The sequence below is a fragment of the Merops nubicus genome, unplaced genomic scaffold (assembly GCF_000691845.1).
Source record: "Merops nubicus isolate BGI_N331 unplaced genomic scaffold, ASM69184v1 scaffold8625, whole genome shotgun sequence".
NCBI classification, from domain to species: Eukaryota; Metazoa; Chordata; class Aves; order Coraciiformes; family Meropidae; genus Merops; species Merops nubicus.
In genome coordinates this window covers 1-19,554 of record NW_008611603.1, presented here as the reverse complement: position 1 = coordinate 19,554, position 19,554 = coordinate 1, and the positions used below count along the sequence as shown (strand labels likewise).

The 19,554-nt window shown below is 38.2% G+C and overlaps 1 protein-coding gene across 1 annotated transcript; it reads right to left on the bottom strand.

Moving 5' to 3' along the window:
* Positions 1 to 2,368: 2,368 nt before the first annotated feature.
* Positions 2,369 to 17,192, bottom strand: WASF3 (WAS protein family, member 3; the record flags this gene model as incomplete). The annotated part of the gene is made up of 6 exons (XM_008941265.1): positions 2,369 to 2,878; positions 3,630 to 4,000; positions 5,617 to 5,880; positions 8,702 to 8,877; positions 14,865 to 14,982; positions 17,039 to 17,192. Coding segments are annotated over 6 exons (1,241 nt in total), but the record flags the coding sequence as incomplete, so codon positions are not given.
* Between the last annotated feature and the right edge of the window lie 2,362 nt (positions 17,193 to 19,554).

Genomic DNA, 19,554 nt, shown 5'->3' with positions numbered 1-19,554 from the left:
TAGGGAAATTAATACCTCTTTACAGCAGCCAAGAACCTCAACTTGGAGCAGGAATCAAGGTTGCAAAAGGACAAAGGAGTCTGCACATTAGGAGCAGCAGCAGAGCCTTAGGGAGTCTGGTTTTGTAGACTCCAGCATCCATCCCAGTAAACTCGTGGTTCCTGAGATCGCAGCATTTGGAAGCATTAAATTTTATTTTCCATTCCTTACCAATAAGAGATAAAGATCAATAGCAAATTTTTACTAATCCAAGGAAAGAAAGACAGGCTCAAAAGTGAGATTTTATTCATATTTGTTACTTATTCACAACCCAAAGTATGATAAAACTGATAAAACCAGCTTAGAATAATGTTAGTTTACATCACTAAAGTCAATTCACATTTTATTAATAAAATACCAAAAGGAAAATGACAACATTGCAGGTTCAGAAAAACAGGCTGGCTACTATGGCTGGGAAATCTACACTACCTCAACTGGTCACAACTGATTGCTTGTTTAATGCTTATTATTTAAAATTAACACAAATTACAAAATTTCAGACACACTCAACTTCTGTGCTCATAAAATATATCTTCTGTCATATCAAATTTCAATAGATTGGGAGTGATTTTCTGCTGCTATTTCATTTCAGCATGTATTAAAAGAACACTGAGAGTACCCTCCCCAGCTACACAGCGACGTAACGCTGCCGGCACGGCTGCACCTTTAGCCTACCCCTCCAAAAAGTCCCTGTGCAAGCACACCACGGGGAACAGAACAAGCCACCTCTCATCCCAGGATGAAAACCACCATCAGGCTATGGCCTAAATTCTGTGGACACAGACCTCAAGACTCCAGGATGCAAAATGAAGCAGACTTCAGCTCTGTATTTCAAGGCCAAGACAAAACCAGCTCCAACTGAAATGGGTTTGAGGACCTTCAGCTGCCACCAGTTACCAAAAGCTGTAGTTGCTCACCATTATGCAGAGACTGGTCATACTTTATATGTTAAATTTTAACACCAACACTGAGACATCATGTTCCCACCCACCATAAAAACAGCCACCACAGACTGAAAAATCGTATGCAGATTAAACAGCAGTGCAGCAGCCACTAGTTCGCATGCAGGGGTGTTCTGCTGGTGTGTTCTTAGGACTAAAACTTAGCTGTGTAAACACAGGGTAGATAATTATCATCTACTTCTCTTTTTATTTTACATACTTTTTTTTTTTTTTAAGAACAGACAGGGCCACACAGAACAAAGGAACTTTACCAAATGTTAGACCTGGGATTACACAGATTTCAGCTACAAAGATTAAAACTGTGATCAGGTAAGGAAAGAATTTTTCCCCTGCTATGAATACATTTTTAAAAGCCTCATTAGGCAAAGCAGCAGCCTGACTCTCAGTACAGAAGAGGAAAAAGAAAAAAAAAAAAAAAACAAAAAACAAAACAGAGAAGTTTAATACTGTGTTGTGAAAAAAAAAAAAAAGGAACTATTTATAAAGAAAACAGAGACAGCCAAAGTTGACTGTATGGGAGCTACTGTTCCTAAAGAAGGAGAAAACAGGAATGTATGTATATGGCATAGTACCTAAGCTGCCATTAAAACTGCTGTAACTGCCAATGTTTTATCAATGGGATGTACCAGAAAAGAAATACATTCAGAAGTGAGAGTAGTCTGGAGTAAATGTGCTACAGGAAATGGAAAGCGATCTGTCATGACTATACATGTACAAATCAACAACAACAGAACTTATTTACAAACATCTATAGCTACCAGCATAAAGACCAGGTTTAATACTTGTGAAAGGTATCTGATTGCTAGATCTGGACTGTTCCAACCCTCAGTAATAGCAGGGTAACATTTCTACACTGCAATTACCAATGGCTTCAATCAGATCTATCTTGAGGTCTTTGCATCTAATTGATCTGTATCATAAAACTGAAAAGCTATCTTAACTTCCATTTGTAACATGGATGAGCATCTGCTGCAAACCTGAGACCTCCCCCTGCACTCTACCCAACAAGCTGTTAGCAACCTAGAGCTGGTACAGTTACAAATTCATCTGGTTTGCTCACAAAATGTTAGTTTTGGATCACGTGGATTCATTCTTCAATGCATACATTTCATCATCTGCTACATTTTTAAGATAAAAAGAAAGATTACATAAAATCAGTTTTGTATGCAAAAACCCTAAGCCCAGAAATGATTAAAAATAGACTAAGGTGGGCATAATTAATAACTAACAAAAAAGCTAACAGTCATTTTTATGGAACTCAACACTTCACACAGTTAGAGAGTTAACTGCCCTCAGAGACCAACAACCAGACCAATTCACAAGTACTTAAGTTGCTTACATAACTAAAATAATAAGACATAAAGTCAAAAAAAATATATTTTATCCCTTCAGGATCAGGAAAGTAAAATAAAACGCTGGTTCTGTAACAGTGCAACAACTGCAGCATATTTTGCACGCAGCACATGACTTGCTACATGTAGTGGCACTTAAGTATTATGTGGTAAATACTGAAAGTAAGACAAGTTTCTGATCTGTATAAGCAGTCACATCATTATTACCAGAGGTGCTAAGCTACAGCATTCTGAATAAGACCAATCCAATTTTAGCACTTTGATCACTAGCCTTAATACATGTCAACGTCCTCCTTGACAACTTGCTAAGAAAGATAATCACTGAAGCTAAGTATTTCATTAACTTGCCACTGGGCCTGGACCAGGCTCAATCTGACCAGTCGTTCTCATCAAACTCTGAATCATCATCAGAATCACTGTATTCCACAGCAATGCGTCTTGAGAGGATGGTGGCCACATCATTTCCCACTGGCTCTCGCTTGGCTTCTTGCTCACGTTGCTCCTGCACCTTTTTCAGCTGGATTCCTGTAGAGACAATTACTCTGAGACTAAGTTTTCTGCACAAGGATTTTAAATTTCATATTGTTATTGATGAGTTTTACATATTCTAACAACATGTTAAGGAAGAAGGAGGAAAAAAAAGAAACTATTGAGTCAGACAGCCTCCCTGAGCAGGAGGAGAGGGAGAGGGAGAGAGAAGGAGAGAGTGAGACAAGAAAGGCAGACTCATTCTCAGGAACTGCAGACTTCTAGACTTCCAAAACTGCCCACAGTACGTTAAAACTGCATATTCAAGCCCATGCGGGTCCCTTTCATCTTAAGGTGAAACTTTTCATAATTTTATTTGGAAATACCATTAGAACTACAGCTCCGTATTGTAAGAAAAGTCAGAACAGCCATTAGTCACTGGTTAAAAATCAGTGGGCTGAAGCCCAGTGTTGGATAACTCAGTTCTTTTGAAGAGAAGCAAAAATCCCTGTGCATTTATGGGCTACTTCACATAATGACCACAAGTACTGTTCCCATTTGATTGTGTCCACACAAATGCTAGAACATGCTTGACAAAGCTGTGCATCTTCAGGTGTTAGATAAAGGTCCAAAGTCAGGGCACCAGGTTATTGCAGCAATCATTTTAACACCAAATGTTACACTAGGTTAACTAGCCTCCCAGCGACACTCTGCTCAGCTAGGAGCACACGCCATGGGCTCAGGTCACTGGGGGACACGGTGCTTTTGCTGGGGAAAGAGAACAGTGCAGAAGGCAGTGCCCACTCACCCATGCGGATGGCAGCCAGCAGATCACTCCGTGCGTCGCTGATCGGTGGCTGCGCAGCCTCGTGACGCTTTGCCTCTGCAGCCGGAGGAACGTGCAGTGGGGAGGAAGTCAGGGATGAGCCTGTAGCTGGAGGGCCTGGTGGAGGAGGAGGAGGGCCGGGAGGAGGAGGAGCAGTGACAACAAGCCCACTAGAAGGAGGAGGATGAGTAGCTGCATACGTGGAGCCGGTCACCAGTCCAGAATGGGAAGGTGGCACAGGAAGCTGAAGGGGACTAACAAACGCAGTCTGTGCCGACGGAATCATAGGGGGAGGAGGAGGAGGGGGAGGACCTGTAGGATTGTAATAATCCACCATCTGAGCTGGAAGCATCCTACATAAAACAGAAAAAAAACATTTCATGTACTGAAAGTTAGGTCTTAGAGAATCATCCTCCCTTAAATTGCTCTCATCCAACCTCAGCTAAAACGAAAACAAAAAAGATTTTAAACTGGTGAGTTAAATATGCAAATGATTATAAGCATACGAATTGTCAATTATTGCTAATACACTGAGACTCAAAGCAGATGACAGAGTTAAAGGCAGTGTGTCCTTTCAGCCCTCCACAAAGTGAGATTTTAATCTCAGAACTCCTGCCTAGTGAAGCATAAAGCTGTATCTGTCGCTCAACAGCTACTCTGTGACAGTGTTAACTATCATGCCTGTGATGATGAAGGGACCAAGAAATCTGTAGACTATGCAAAACACTTCCATAGAAGACCAAGTGTTAGAACAAATATTAAGAGAAAATAAAAGACATAAGCATGAAGGACAATGGGAAGTAGGAATGGAAAGACCTACCCAAAGGTACATCATGCATCTCATGCGCCTCTTTGGTCAAGTTTATCAATTTGTACATTAAACTGATACATTTGGTTGATATTTTAAAAAGGAAGAACGATGAAGAGCTAAATTCTTTGTTAAAATGTCATTAAAAGTATTCTTAAGCAGAAATAACGGGAATTAAGACTTATGAAGTAGAAGAACTAGATGAAGAAGGCAGGAGTTTAAAGGAATGTTACTGATGACACTGAGTGATACATGTCAGTGTATGACAACTGTGATACACTGACAATGGTCATATACCTGGGGACTAAGCACAAGTATTTCTGTTATAAACTGGAAATAACAGAGAAAATGCAGGTTGGAGAGTCAATCGTAGCATATCTGAGTCATCTACAGCATGATACAATCATGAATTGGGCAAATGCTACCCCAGGATGCATCAAGTGAGGCTGAAACACCTTGGCTGGCTTGGTTTAAAATGGCACAGGCAAGAAGGGTTAAAACTTTTTGGGGGTTACACCTTGAATGTTTAATTAAGCAGAAGAACAAACAGGCACAGACAAGTTAGGAAACAGATATTTTCTTGCTACTAAAGAGCCAGTACTCTGGAGCAAGCCTTCCTTCGGAATGTATTCAGGCAAAATATCTACACAGGGGTTTGATAAACTTGTATCTTGAATTATGGAAGTGTCTGTGGCAGCAGGGAACTTGATTCTGCGCCTCAGGAGATCCCTTCCAGTTCCACCATAAGCTCCTTTAAAAAGTCACTTCAGAGATGCAACACAGACTGTCACACTAATCACATTCAGCAGTACTTTCCCTGCACATTTCCTGATGTTTAAAATACTATTCAAATTATGCTGGAGCTATTTTCCACTCTAAAGGAAAATAATCCCTTTTTACATATCAGGAGCCCTTGATATTTTACATGCATGTGGATTTCACCACGTTCAATACACAGTCCATTACTTCTGCTTTCACTAGCTCGTCATGGAAATTCGGTTCCTACATGGAAGTCATACAATTTTTTCTGTCCTCCCCAGGGAGATAACTGATGTGTTTGGGGTATTTTTGTGTGCATGCACTCTGTGTTATGATGGTTAGGAAAACCACGCACGCCTCTAGTTGTGCCAGGGACCCACTGGAAGGAATGAGGAGTTTTACCCATACTCTGCTGGAGCCACAGGTGCTGAGCTGTGCTGCCCGTCCGAGGGCTGGGGCGGCGGCGGCGGCGGCTGCTGAGGTCTGTTTAGAGTCGCGTGTCGTACAGTGGTGGAGGGAGGTCTGTAGTCATGCTCATGGCTCTGGGGTGCTGCCATGTACTGCGGGCCATCTCCTGCTCCATAGGATGGCACTGCTATCTGCTGATGGAGGGAATGATTTGGAGTAGCAGGATAGGAGTAATCTGTAACATCAGACGCATGAGACCTAAAACGTAAAGGTGCAGAAGAACGGATTATGGGAGTGCAACAGGGTATGCTCTGAATCCTTCACAAGAAAAGCTAGAAGAAAATGCCATTAGAATTCTATGTCTCACAACAGGACTCCCCGATGGTCAAGCACCTCTCCCTCTAAGTCCACAGAAAGCACAAGAACAAATGCAACAAAAAAAATCATGGTTCAGATTAACACATCTTGAAAACAAATTAGTCTGACAAGTCAGCATAAAAGGACTGAAATGGAACTTATTTGATATTTCAGCCCACCAGCTGCATGCAGAACGTCCGCCTCTGATGCAGACGTTAACAAAAGGCAAAAAAATACTAGAGCTTTCTGTGTATTTTAGACTTCCTCAGTAGCCATGAGGAGGCATATTGTTTCTGTCAATGGTTTTGACAGTCCATTGTTTGCAATGATAACGCTTATCAGGCCTGCCTTAAGTTAACAATGGCAGCAGAAAAAGGAAAGCAATGCTGCAAGCACTCACAATTATGCAGAAGAATGTATTTTGCCAAAGCAGAGAAAGCCCCTTTCAAAAGTTAGAAAATGCTTTATTTTGTTCGGCTTATTAATTTGGCTGGAAAGGCTTGGAGAAACCAGGAAATGTAAATATTAGTCGAGCAGAGAGTTCATAAAGATACAAAGTGCAGGATGCTCTGTCAAACAGGCCCAAGAGAGGGAGCAAAAGGATCTCTTCACCCCGTTACTGCAGAGAGCGGTTTAGTAACGAGCAATCGTGCAGCCTGGCTTTTAGTGAATACAGTCAACTGATGCACTTATCTGTAAGACTGGAAGCAAGGTAAGCAACAAAAAGCCAGGGCTTTGAGTAAAACAAAATGACAAACCCTTTGGGCATTTTGTCCTCTTTCATGCTTCCTGCCTGTTCCATTTTCTTTGCGTCACTCATGAACTCAATGCCCATTTTCCTTCTCTCCCACTCTTCTTTTCTTGTTCTTACTTTTCTCACATTAATTTGCTGGTTTCTGTTTGGGTTCAGCTTGTGTTTCTCCCTCTGAAGTACAATAGGTATAACAAATACATTGTAAATTGCTACAGTTTGGACACTTGGATGTCAATGTTTAATGTGTAGATCTGACAGTTAGCAAAGGAGAAGAAACAGGAGCTTTTTTTTTTTACTTTAGCATTAAACAAAGAACCACAATATAGCAAAAACACCTCTTTGGGACCTGATTTAGAAAACACTGCTCATGCAATAGCTGTCAGCATAAAAACGTCTCTGAAGCCAGTACTTATTTCTACATGTATGGGGGTTTTTTTTATAGCTTAGTTCCTACAGCTAAGACTACCCCAAGATAAAAAATAGAAAGCCTCCTCTTCACCTCACTACCACTCACAAAATTAACCCTCCACGCATGTAGAACACAAGATTTCAGGATTCAATCACTGATACTTGATTCACCAAACTTTAAAGTTCTCCACACATTATAAAATTTGAAAGGCTTATGTGGCATACCACATCTACACCCAACATAATGATGCATCCTACAATTTCCACTTTAAAAAATCCTACAGGTTGCAGGTATTATGGATATCTGTGCACAGTCAAATACATGCTGACATTGCTGGGAGATAAAAACAAATCGTGTGAATATGATTATTTGAACTTAGGAATCCTGGAAGCAAGGTGTTAAGGCTAGAAAAAGACTCAAAATGTGTGGAATACAGAACTCTCGCACTTGACAGCTGAACATCAATGTCACTTTACCACATCAACCTATGGAAAGCACAGTCTTAATGAAACATTACATACTGACAGACATGAGACATTCTGCATCAGAAACTGTAAAAAAAATTGTTAATTAAAGGACTTTAGACAGAGGGGCATCTGAACATACTGTCAAAACAGCAGTAGCATTTTTTGTTTGTTTCAATTACAATGTGATTACTCTTCACAAAGATCAAAATGTTACATATGCAAAGTTCTGAGCAGATTTGTTGTTGCTGTTGTTGTTTTTAATTAATCTCAACTGCACAGCAGCTAAAGGTATCAATCCACACTTCTGCAGTGGTGGCTGCTTCCTCGACCTAGCCACTCAGCAATTTCAACACTAAATTGTCACACACTTGTCCCAGTAGGCTGTTTATTCCTAACATTACTGCTAGCAATTAACCATGACAAGAGGAAATGAAATAGCAGGAAAATCCTCCAGTGAGACCAGCTTAGTGAAAAAAATTCAGAGTTCCATGCACACCACAAGAAGGTAACTCCCACTGAGCTCAGAGGGAATCTCAGTCAATGAAGATGAATTCTGCGGTGTCCCTAAGCAGAGATTTCTATTTCAAGCAATAATGTTGCAATTGGTTCTGTGGCTTGCTTTTTAGACAAACATAACATCAATAAAGCTGAACTATTCTCCCATTAAAACACTGTTAGAGGCAAAAGCATGCTTGACTGAGTAGATCATGGAAAAATATTTAAGCTATCAGCAGCATAACGTATGATAAACTAGACACAGAGGAAGAGGTACTGACAGTATCTGGGAGATGCAGACAAATGCTTTGGGAACTACAGCTACTCAGGATCAAATACAAAGCATGCAGCAAACACTGATTCCACTACAGTGCCTAACATGATGACAAAATGCTCATCTGAGGCTGAGGAAGAAAAAAATCATTAGAGAATCTGTTATGTTATTTATACTTTAGAATAATTTTGAAAGGCATTTTAAGACATGCATTATATGTTTTGTCTATTCTAACTATTCCCAACCTGTAAAAACACCTAATTCTATGTAGGATTGCTGAACATACAACTGTGGTACAACGAACAGCTTTGCTGTAAACAGACCTAGTATCTGGGGACAGGGATCCCTCGGAAGATGCTCCATGGTACACACTTTGAGACAACCTGTTGTCAGGTCTAAGCTCTTTGTCATACGCCATCATATTCCACTCCTGGCGTCTGTTCCTGGCTTTTCTAACCTTTTTCACCTCACGGGTGGTGCCATCTATACGCTTTTGCTCCTGATGTTCAAACAAAAGAAATAACAGCATGCAAAGAGAGAAAAAAAAAGGAAAGGGAAAAAGCTGGTTAAAATGCAGTTAGAGTGCATGAAAATCAGACCAGATTTACAGATGAAGCCAAGTCTTCATAAAATTTCTCTGAACTGAAAATGAGAAAATCTCTTCATGCTATGAGCCTCATTAGTAGTAAGACTGGGCTTTGTGCTTCTCCTGTAGAATGCAAGGATGAGTGTGACACCAACCTAATGTTTTTCCTAATATGAAATGTGACTGACACACAAAGCCAGAAATTTAGCTTCTTCTGCTATACATTGTATGTCACTCATTTAGCCTGTCCTGAAGCACTTGTAATTTCCTGTCCCTGCAAATCAAACTTATGAGAATATGTTAAATATACTCAGGGTTATTTTGGCTATTTGTTAGCGTCACCATCACCTGTGGCCTTGGGGAAGCACAGAAAAATTAGAAACACTTTTCCTCTTTCACAGTCTCTGTGACTTTTTTTTGTTTTAACTTCCTCTTCCTTATTAGATTAACTACCAAAATTCATCACAGTTTTTCCTCATCGTTGCTTCTCATTACCTCATATAAAAATGAATGACACTAATCCTCTCTGAATGTGCCAGTAATATTCAGGCCAGTCATATATTACAGCTTGATGACAAATCAGTCTCTTTAGTTTTTTTTAAACCTTTCTACATAATTTTAGGCCCAACGAATGTCAGTGTTTATCAGGTAAGAGTTCCTAACAGTGGGACTCAATGCTTTCAGACCACTGAAACATTGTGCTCATCTACTTCTGACTACCTAGTAGGAATATAAAAACTATCTTGGTGCCTCAGTAATAAAATAAACAACTTTGCTTGTGTTACTCCTTTTTCCCAACACTTATGAAGATGTTGGATTTTTTTTTTTTTTTTAATCAGCTCCAGAGCTCATATCTTAGCACGATAATTATTAAGTAGGTTAAACATTTTTTTATCTATTAATAAACTGGTATTAGGCTTTTGGCTGTCAGAAAAATAGTTTCTCAGGGAAGAATTACATTGATATTCTGAGAATGCAGTCATATTCAATTGTATATAGAAAAGAATTCAGTAAAATGGTGATATGGAAACATCTTGTTGTGGAATCTCCACCTTCACAGTAAGGGATAATAGCTGGAAAGCCAGTCTCACGAAAAAGAAAAATGGACATCTGAGACAAACACAAGTATTTTGCTGTCAAAGAGTACTGAGTAAATAATTCTGAAAAAATGTACTTGGCATTATACAACTAACCAAAAAACCTATCCATTGCCTTGCTTGCAATCTCTTGCTTATTCCTGCATGTCCGTATGAGGGACCTGCTGATCCACATCTGCTGACATTGAGAATGACAGAGAAAAGTCTTTTTGAAGTTCACCATCCAAATGTTCTGACAAAACCTGGTCATTCTTGGCTCCTGCAGTGAGATTTTTGATCTGATACATGTTAAGTAAAGATCATCACCTTGGTCCTTAATTACCCCTATAAAATCTTTTTCTTTCCTAAACTTTTTAGACTCACACCCTTTTTTATCTAGATTATGTAAGGCTTTACATTCTCCTTTATTATAATTTCTTCACATCAAAATTTCCCAATACAAGATTTGGAGCAGAAGGGAGACAGATTCAGTCATGTTCTATTTTAAGTATATGAAATTTTGCTAATTGCTATGGTTGAATATATGCCTGTTAAAAGCTTTACATCCACCTTCTTCATTTGGTTGCTGCAAAATTTAATTTGTTTTAATTTGTGGCTTTTATCCTGGTCCATTTATTAAGATTTTGTTATCAAACCATGCTAGATTTGAGAGGCAAGTACAAGTAAGCCTCTAGTTTAACTGAAAATATGCTTTAGTATTATTTTGTGAGAAGAAAAAACCTCCATCCTTTAAGTGTTACAACTACGTATTTTTTTACAAGTTCCTAGCTAAATGAAGTATCTACCTTTTGACCAATGCACGATGCTGCTTGGAAGACAATAATTTTGATACAATTCCTGTACAATCAGGAGTGCTTCCATGACTGCTTACATATGATCACCTATTTACAAGTCTGGCTTTAAGGACACCACTATGGCTTCCTTTTCTTTTATTACTAAGAAAGGTAAATATGTATGCATGTATAAACAGAAAACATAAACCTGAAGTTTAGTTTGTTTTTATTGGATGAGATTTCAGCTGGACAGGTTGTTCCAGACCAGCACCTGTAACGTGTGCTCATGAATAAATACACTGGAACTTTTTACTCTAACAGTACTAAACCCTACTGGTATTGATTTTTGGATCAAGTAATCTATAAACACATCTCTAAAACATTTAATTTCTTCCAAAATATCAGGGCAGGCCAATTACTAGCAGCTGATAAAACTACATATACTTCTAACTACCTCTATCTTCAGTAGTTTTAAATTGTTCTAGTAATACTTAGCTATCTTGATGAACAGCAGGGACAGCTCTGGTTTTTATCAGCATTGCCCTAGGCACTGAGTTCTAGGGGAGCTGAAGCCTTTCAAAGTAACTAGTTAGCAATATTTCTTAGGGAAGTTAAGCAACATTAGAAGAGTTACTTCTTTAAACCAAGTGTAATAGAAGCTGTGGCAGACAAGTGGATGCTTAGGTTAAGCCAGAAAACAGGTACATCATTCAGCTGTTGGCAGGAAGTGATTTCAGCAAACAGCAAACATTAGAGCCCTCAAACAGGGTTAATTTTGAGTTTAACATTTGCATCAAGGGTTAGCAAATGATGTTTCAGCGTCTTAATAATTAGAGCTAGTAACAGAAAGTAGCTGCAATACTTTTAAAAAATTGGAAGTATGAGCCTATGGTATTTTCCCAACTTCAGAACCTATCAATCACAAGTAATCAAGAATCAGTTTTTTAAATATGAGTCCTCCAAATATAAAGATTTCTACTTAAATGAATAATCATTCCCCAGGAAAAAAATGGGGAATAATAATAATTAAAAAAAAAAAAAAAAAAAAAAAAAAAAAAACCAAAGTAGAACAACTTTCCTTTGGTTAACCAATGATTAACAACTGGTCTACTAGAATCACTCAATTCAGAGTACTACTGATATGTGCCCAAGTCAAAACTGACTTCATTGAACTCTTAGGCATTGACCTACTCTGAGTCTGATGACAAAAAATGGACACGACACCACAGATTTTAAACTTAAATTAAAATTACATTTTTCTTCAGAGAAAAAGTTCACCTGAAAAATTCACATCAGAGAAAGCCCGTGTTAAATTTCTTCAGTTAAACTGAACAGAGAACAATGAATTAGTATCATATTTGAAGGAAGGAAAATTATATCCCTTGCAAACCTTCTGCTGCAATAGCTCAAGCATTTAAGGCAAATAACCAAAACAATATTGGAAACCTGATTCTCTGGTGCCAGGAGTATTTTCGGGCTTCACTGACCGTCTGAAAAACTGAGGCTAAAAACCAGCCCTAGTTGGTCAGCTGAGCAGGACTGCATTTGGACATCTAGTTCATGATTTTCCAAACAATACATATCTAATTTCACCTGTACAGTTTCTCAAACAACTGTCACATTTTGTGCTTCTGTAGAGCACAAGTTGCATAAGGAATTCTCACTTAGTAGATTCAAAATGGAACTTCAGTCACAAAATTGCTAATAAATGCTCTGGATTCATTCCTGGTCACCACTATCATAAGGGAAACAAAAGAAATTTATGGCCTGTTAGCAGCCTGTGGAACCAGCAGTGCCTGTGAGACACCTCACCCAAAACTCCAGCTCTCTGAAGGTTCCAGATGATGAAAAGCTCTCCAGCTTTCCAGCTTCCGGAAAGCTAAAACCCAGATTTCATGTCATAAAGTGACACCTATTCGTGCAAACTCAAATCTAGGCTGCTTTCTTCTTAGTTGGCTTTGTTACATATTTCATCAAATCAAATTGAGCTTCAGGTGGAATTTATCAAGTGGTATTTCTGTGATTTATGGTTGCAATCCTACATGATTGGAATTGAGCATATTTTACATCTGGTTTGTAGACTGTAAGATGAAAATGAAAATCTACAAAAATAGACCATGGATGGAAATAAGTGAGATGTGTTGCCTAAAATACACTCTAAAAGCAGTTTTATCTATAAAGTGGCTTTGTAAAGAACTGTCCAAAGCTGTCAAAATTTCAAGCAGTATTCAGATTTATTTCTTTTAAAGAGCTTTCATATTTTTCCCTTTTTAACATTTAATCAGAATGAAAAAATTAGCAGTTGATATTTTCTTTTTATCCATCTCTCTTGTGAAAAGATCTAAATTTGAAGGGGTAAAGGTGGGAGGGGGAAAAAACCAAAGGGTGCAATTATCCCTATATAGTTTTCATAAAGAAATACTGAATGAAATTTAAAAAAACTCAACTAAACTAGAGAATGAAAGCTGCTTTAATTATTTCCATTCTTTTAGTCAGCTCTATGACTTATCATACTGAGAATATAAATTATAACCTTGCATATACATTTGTATACAATTGTACACATAATCAGGTGAATATTTTCCAATACTTTGCTTTGGACAGTAGCATCTACTGAAAATGGTCACTCAGCTTTTCCAACTCTATTTAGTGTTTCAATACTGACATACTCATCCAGCCAGAAAATCAGTCTGATTTATTTCTTCTGGAACTTTAAAAATCATGAATTGACAAGAAATTTCTATTAAATGAAGTTTTCGTGTTTTGTTTAAAAGTTCTCTAGTCTGAAAGTTTTGTTTAGCAATAGGAACAAGTAATGAATAGAATTTTATAAAAACAGAATTTAGTAAAACTTTCCAGTCTTGCCCTACACTTGATTTTTAAGCAGGTACCATATATATTATTTTATAATTATACACATATTATTACAAATATTATACACATTAGCATGTACATACTGGACATTATGCATATGCACATGCATAATACATTAATATATGTGATATATGACACCTGCTTATCTATACACATATGTAGGTATGCTAATACATATGGATGTATGTGCACTGAAAACTAGAGTAGCTTCCTTGTATTTCCTCTGAGCTGTCTCTGCATCTTCTTCAGATCCTTTTTATTTTAAACTCTTCATCTCTCACTAAACCTATCTAAAAAGGGAAAAGGGCACCTTCTGCCAGGTAAGATAGGCAACCATTGCTTCAAACTTTCCTTCACTACTTTTTTTTTTTCTAGAATTATCTTAAAAAAACCTTAATATCCTCAGATTTGATAAAAAACTGACTGCAAAGAAGCTGCAGAAGTAGCAACTGATTTCTTCATTCGAACCCAAAATGCATTAAGAAAATCTTGATTCCATCAGAATACTCATCTTGGATCCAGCTGCTGAAGATATTCCAGAAGGACTGCAGACACTTTCAAATTAAAAAGCTTTTTTTTGTTGGTTTCAAAATTTTAGCAGTAATATTCTTCATCTCCTGTAATTAATCTGCTATTGTTGCTGAACCACAGAATAATTTTGCCATGTATTATCACCTGACTAATTTCTAACGGGTGTAAAAAAGTGAAGAGTTGCCATGAAGAAATTTTTAAAAAGCCAACAAAATCTATTTTTTTCTGGCTTAGTTCAAGTTTTGTTATATGAGTTGATGCTGCTGCACAAAGAACTATGAAAATAAAGGAAATCATAATTCAAATTCCTGTTTTGTCATCGTTTTTATCCCCTCCTAAATTACAGTGCCTTTGAAGCCTAACAGGGTCATTTTGCTGAATGCTAATAAGCAGATACTGGCAAAGGATTAAAGAAATTATCTTGGATGATAACTAACAGTACTCCTAAAATTCAATTTCCCAAATTTAAAAAATAGACAGTAGGAGATATAAAAACTGAACTAATTGACTCTACAGCCACATATACAGAGGGATAGCCTTTCCATGCATACATACTATGACTAGCTATTTTTATGCCTAGACAAAATTGTAATACATACATTTACTATAATGTTTCTGCTTTTACCTTTTGTCGTCTCTTTTCTTTTCGCTTATCTTCTGTATCTTGTAACATTTTTTCTTTCCAAAGATCAAAAAAGTAAGAAGGATCAGTGTAGAATTTCAATCCATCTTTCTTATCATCCCTGGAAATACAGTAGAAGAAAAGGTAAGAAAATGTGAATTAGCATTTTTCAAACCAACAAAACTCACCTTTGATGATCACCCAAGCTTTATCTTTATTCCATGATAGGATGACAGCATGCCAAGTACATTAAATGCCACTCTTGGTAGTTACAGCTAACAACTGGCTTGATTCATGCCACGAATTCCAGGGGAAAGGGGCTGAATCCACAGGCTTTTGGGACGCACGCTCCCAGGCTGTGCCTCAGCATTGCACAGCAGGAGCTGACTAGGCTCAGAGTGAAATCCACCGGGGCTGCAAGATCAGTGCCAGGACAGGATGCACAGGGGACAGAGGAGAATAAGAATGGAATTCAACTGTCTCAAAAGAGCTGGAAAAGGAGTATTTGGCTCAATCCAGACAGGTCTTAGCATCCAAATTTAGGAACAAGGTAGGTCCGAATACCTTTGCCTTGCCCTTACGCCAGTTGCTGTTCTCAGTGGGACTCTTCTACCTAGGGGAAGGGCTAGGGAAGAGGTGGTAACTGAAAGGCTGAATACTACCGCACTAGTCCAGGAGGATTTGGGACAGAGCTGATCTGGGTTTGCCAGCTCCAATTGGCAACAGGAGCCAGGGACACCCAGACTAAGCCACAAAAAAAGGTATGCTATCAAATCCTGGTTGGATCCCACGGCCTGGGAACAGGGAATTGTGTAGTATCCTGAACTCCTGGAAGGCAGTGGGTGTAGGGGGAGTCAACGTGGCAGGGTAGCTGGCATGGTCCAAACAGCATATGACAGTGATCCCAGTCGAGCTTGCTAAACTGGTGCCCTTCAGAGTCCCTTTTGACTGTGGGTCCTAATTTCTTCCTGGGCAAATTTTGATAGTGGTTGAGTACTAACTACTACCAGCAAGATCAAGAGCATTGGAGATCCAGCACAGGAAAACCTAGCCAGTGGAGCAGGGTACAGACAGATGTTCTCTACTGCCTGGTCATATGGCTATGAACCCCTTTATATTGCATGCTAGATCTCCTCAGTACAAACATCTGACCTACTGAAGAGGGTACTGAGACCACTCTTCCACACCTCCAGCTTCCTCCAGACCACAGTTTGAAGTTCATTTAGGTTTTATCCAAGGCAAATACAAATTATTTAAATTCAGCAGATGTAAAAGAATTATCAAGAAATATAGTCTTAAGTAAATTTCACTGGAGAACCCCTAATAAAACAGGGATAAAGGTCACTGACACAGTCATCCAGGCACACACTAGGACATAGCTGTGCAGAGCTTCTGATCGATAACAACTCTCACCAACTGGATGCCTATAAACAAATGGCACCGTTGGCTAGAGTAGGGACAAAAAGCATGTCCTTCAGCCATAAATCTAACAGTTTTGCCTACCAAGTAAAAGCTCTTTAAAAATTAAATACACTGCAAATACTCTATGTCACTCCTAAAATGATTTCAAATTGGCTACTGCAGATTGAGTAACTGCTTTACAGACACCTCACAGTCTTGTACCTTTTAAAACTGAAGGACAGAGTAAAAGCATGTTGTCCACAACCATTCAGACAGCAGCATTATACTCATTTCATGAACAACAAAACTGAAAGAAAACAGGAAAAGAAAGCAGGAAACAAAGTCCTGCTTTCTGATGTTTTAATAATCAGTAAGTAACCAAAAAAAAATAAGCTAATGATTGTGTGCACACATGTGAAATGGTGGGGGGAAGAAGGAGAACAGAGAAAAGGCAAAAGCAACAAATCTATCTTTCTGGATAAAAAAAACACAGAAAACAGTTCTGTGTATTATTCATTTTCTTTTCACTTTTTATGTTACCAATGGCCTGTGCTACTATGTAACACTTATGCTGAAATATAATGAGTTGTACCACATACAACTTATGATTTTAAGTGTGGCAATAGCAATCTCTGTTTCCATGAAAAGGGAAGTGCCTGAAAAATATAAATGTCAATAACCAATACAGCCTTTCCCTTCTGCTGCAATTACTTTCTGCATACAACTAGGAGATAAAAGGCAAAGTACAAGAATGTAAACTATTAATATTTCCATACCTATAAGGTGAAAGAATATTCAGAGGTGGTGGTTTGTCACTCTGATTATAAATATCAGCCACTGGGTTAGGAATGCTGTTCTTTGAAACTACCTGCTGATCTTGAATTGTTGAGCTCTTGAATGCTTTTTTCATGTTGATATCCTGTAATGATACTGTTAGAAACAAAAATACGTTTATCACAGGTCTGAAATTAATGTAAGTCAATAAACAAAGTCCATTTTACACTAGGTATGTAAAATATTTTCAGCAAAATATAGAAGTAAAACTGAAAGATTTTTCTTCAGTGGATAATCACAGTATGTAAGCACAAAAGCATAAAAGAACCACGATAATAAATTAGGAAGTCTCATTTCATCCAGAATCTCACTTAAAATAATGAGACCGTGGACTATGTAGTGGAAGATGATGCAAGAGCCAGTCACATGCAGATGTCCAGTGACCTCCCCTTTTAATGAAGTTTAACCTGGATTTCCAATAGCAGAAATACTGGCTTCAATCCTGAAACACAAGGTCTGGCTGGTAGTCCTGACACAACATGTTTTATAATTACATGTGGTATCCAAATATATTCAACTCCTTTCTAAATTTAATTAAGTTATGGCCTCCACGACCTCCTATGAGAGAGAGTTACACATCATCTACCATCTTCCAACTTCAAAATCTTTCCATGTAATTGAACAACCCTTGGTTTTAAGTTTTCCTCATCTCTCTCTAGAAGAGAGACTTACCTTCTTTACACAGGCCAGTAACACACTTCCATTTATCTGCTCACGTATACAATTCTAGGGGAAACGACACTAATCTTTTCATTCTTTCTTTTCAAATGAAAGGTTTAAGTTGCTTTTAATTGTTCCTGTCACTTTTAGCAAAACTTTCTTTTATTCTTCATATAAGTTTTTCTTAGAGGCTTTAAGTCGAGGGACTAGCTTAATTAGAATATTTCATTCCAAATCACTGTATCCCCATCAAAACACCATTTTTGAGAAACTACTTCCTATTTAAACCTGCCTATAAGTAAACTAGTAAGGTATTTTAGGGAGTTTAATCACAGAATCATTTTGGTTGGAAGAGAAGTCTAAGATCAAGTCCAACCAATAACCCAGCACTGCCAGGTCATCACCAAACCATGACCCCCAGTGCCACATCTACACATCTTTTAAATACTTCCAGGGATGGCAGCTCCACCGCTCCCCTGGACAGCATGATCCAGTGCTTAACAACCCTTTCCGTGAAGAAATTTTTCCTAGTATTCAATCCAAACCTCTCCTGGCACAACTGGAGGTCATTTCCTCTTGTCCTATCACTTGGTACTTGAGAGAAGAGACCAGCACCCACCTCACCACAACCTCCTTTCAGGCAATTGTAGAGAGCAATAAGGTCTCCCCTGACCCTCCTTCTCTTCAGGCAAAGCAACCCAATTCCCTCAACTGCTCCTCGCAAGATTTGCTCTCTAGAGCACTTACCAGCTTCTTTGTACTGAGATGCCCAAAACTGAACACAGCATCTGAGGTGCAGCCTCACCAGTGTGGACTACAGGGACACGATCACTTCCCTGCTGCTGCTGGCCATGCTATTTTTGATCCAGGCCAGGATGTTGTTGGCCTTCTTGGCCACCTTGGCACATTGCTGGCTCATGTTCACACAGCTGTCAGCTGTTTTTTTCAGCTGTATAACTCCAAATTGCTACATTCTTGTTTGGAGCAACACATTCAAAAGAGCATAAATTCAATTTTTCTGCATCTTTTTAGTGCAAGTTATTACATGCTTTTGAAAACTGAACCTCAACTGTGCAAAGGTTGTATAGATATGGTGCTTAGTCCATGGTTTAGCAATGGGCTTGGTAGAGTTAATGGTTAGAGGATAATGGCTGGACTCAATCTTAAAAGGTCTTTTCCAACCCAAATGACTCTATGACTCTTATTATTTTTAAATGTTCTTTCAACTATGGTATTAGTTATATATAGAAAATATTTTTATATATACACTAAATATTAGTTATACCCAAGAATGTAAGAAATCCCTGATGCACTTAAATCTGAAGTGTTTTTTAAATCAAACAATTTAGCAATTGACATTTTACTTAAAAGCTACCCAGACACATATTTAGTATTAATGACAATAAAATGAATTATAAAGACTTCAACTTCTACAGCAATAGAGCTAGTAAAATTTCCTACTGACACTAAAGTGACAACAGTTACTATATACAGCTTATTAATGTCAAAGACAATTAGCGGTCCAAGAGTGATAACTGCTGTCAATTTAAAATAAGAACTGATTAAATTCTCAGTCTTTCAACAGGTTGCTTTTAATTACTCTCCAAACTCTGAAAACTAACCAGGAGGCATTGCATTACACAAATGAGACATTAAAAAAAAAAAGAAACTAGGGCAAAAACTTATTTTCAATAAGGTCTAGCTGTATTCACTTCTGATTTATTACACTCACAAACGAGAGGCTTCCCTGTGAAAAGGGCTCCTTAATGGCTCTATTAGAATCATAGAATCATAGAAT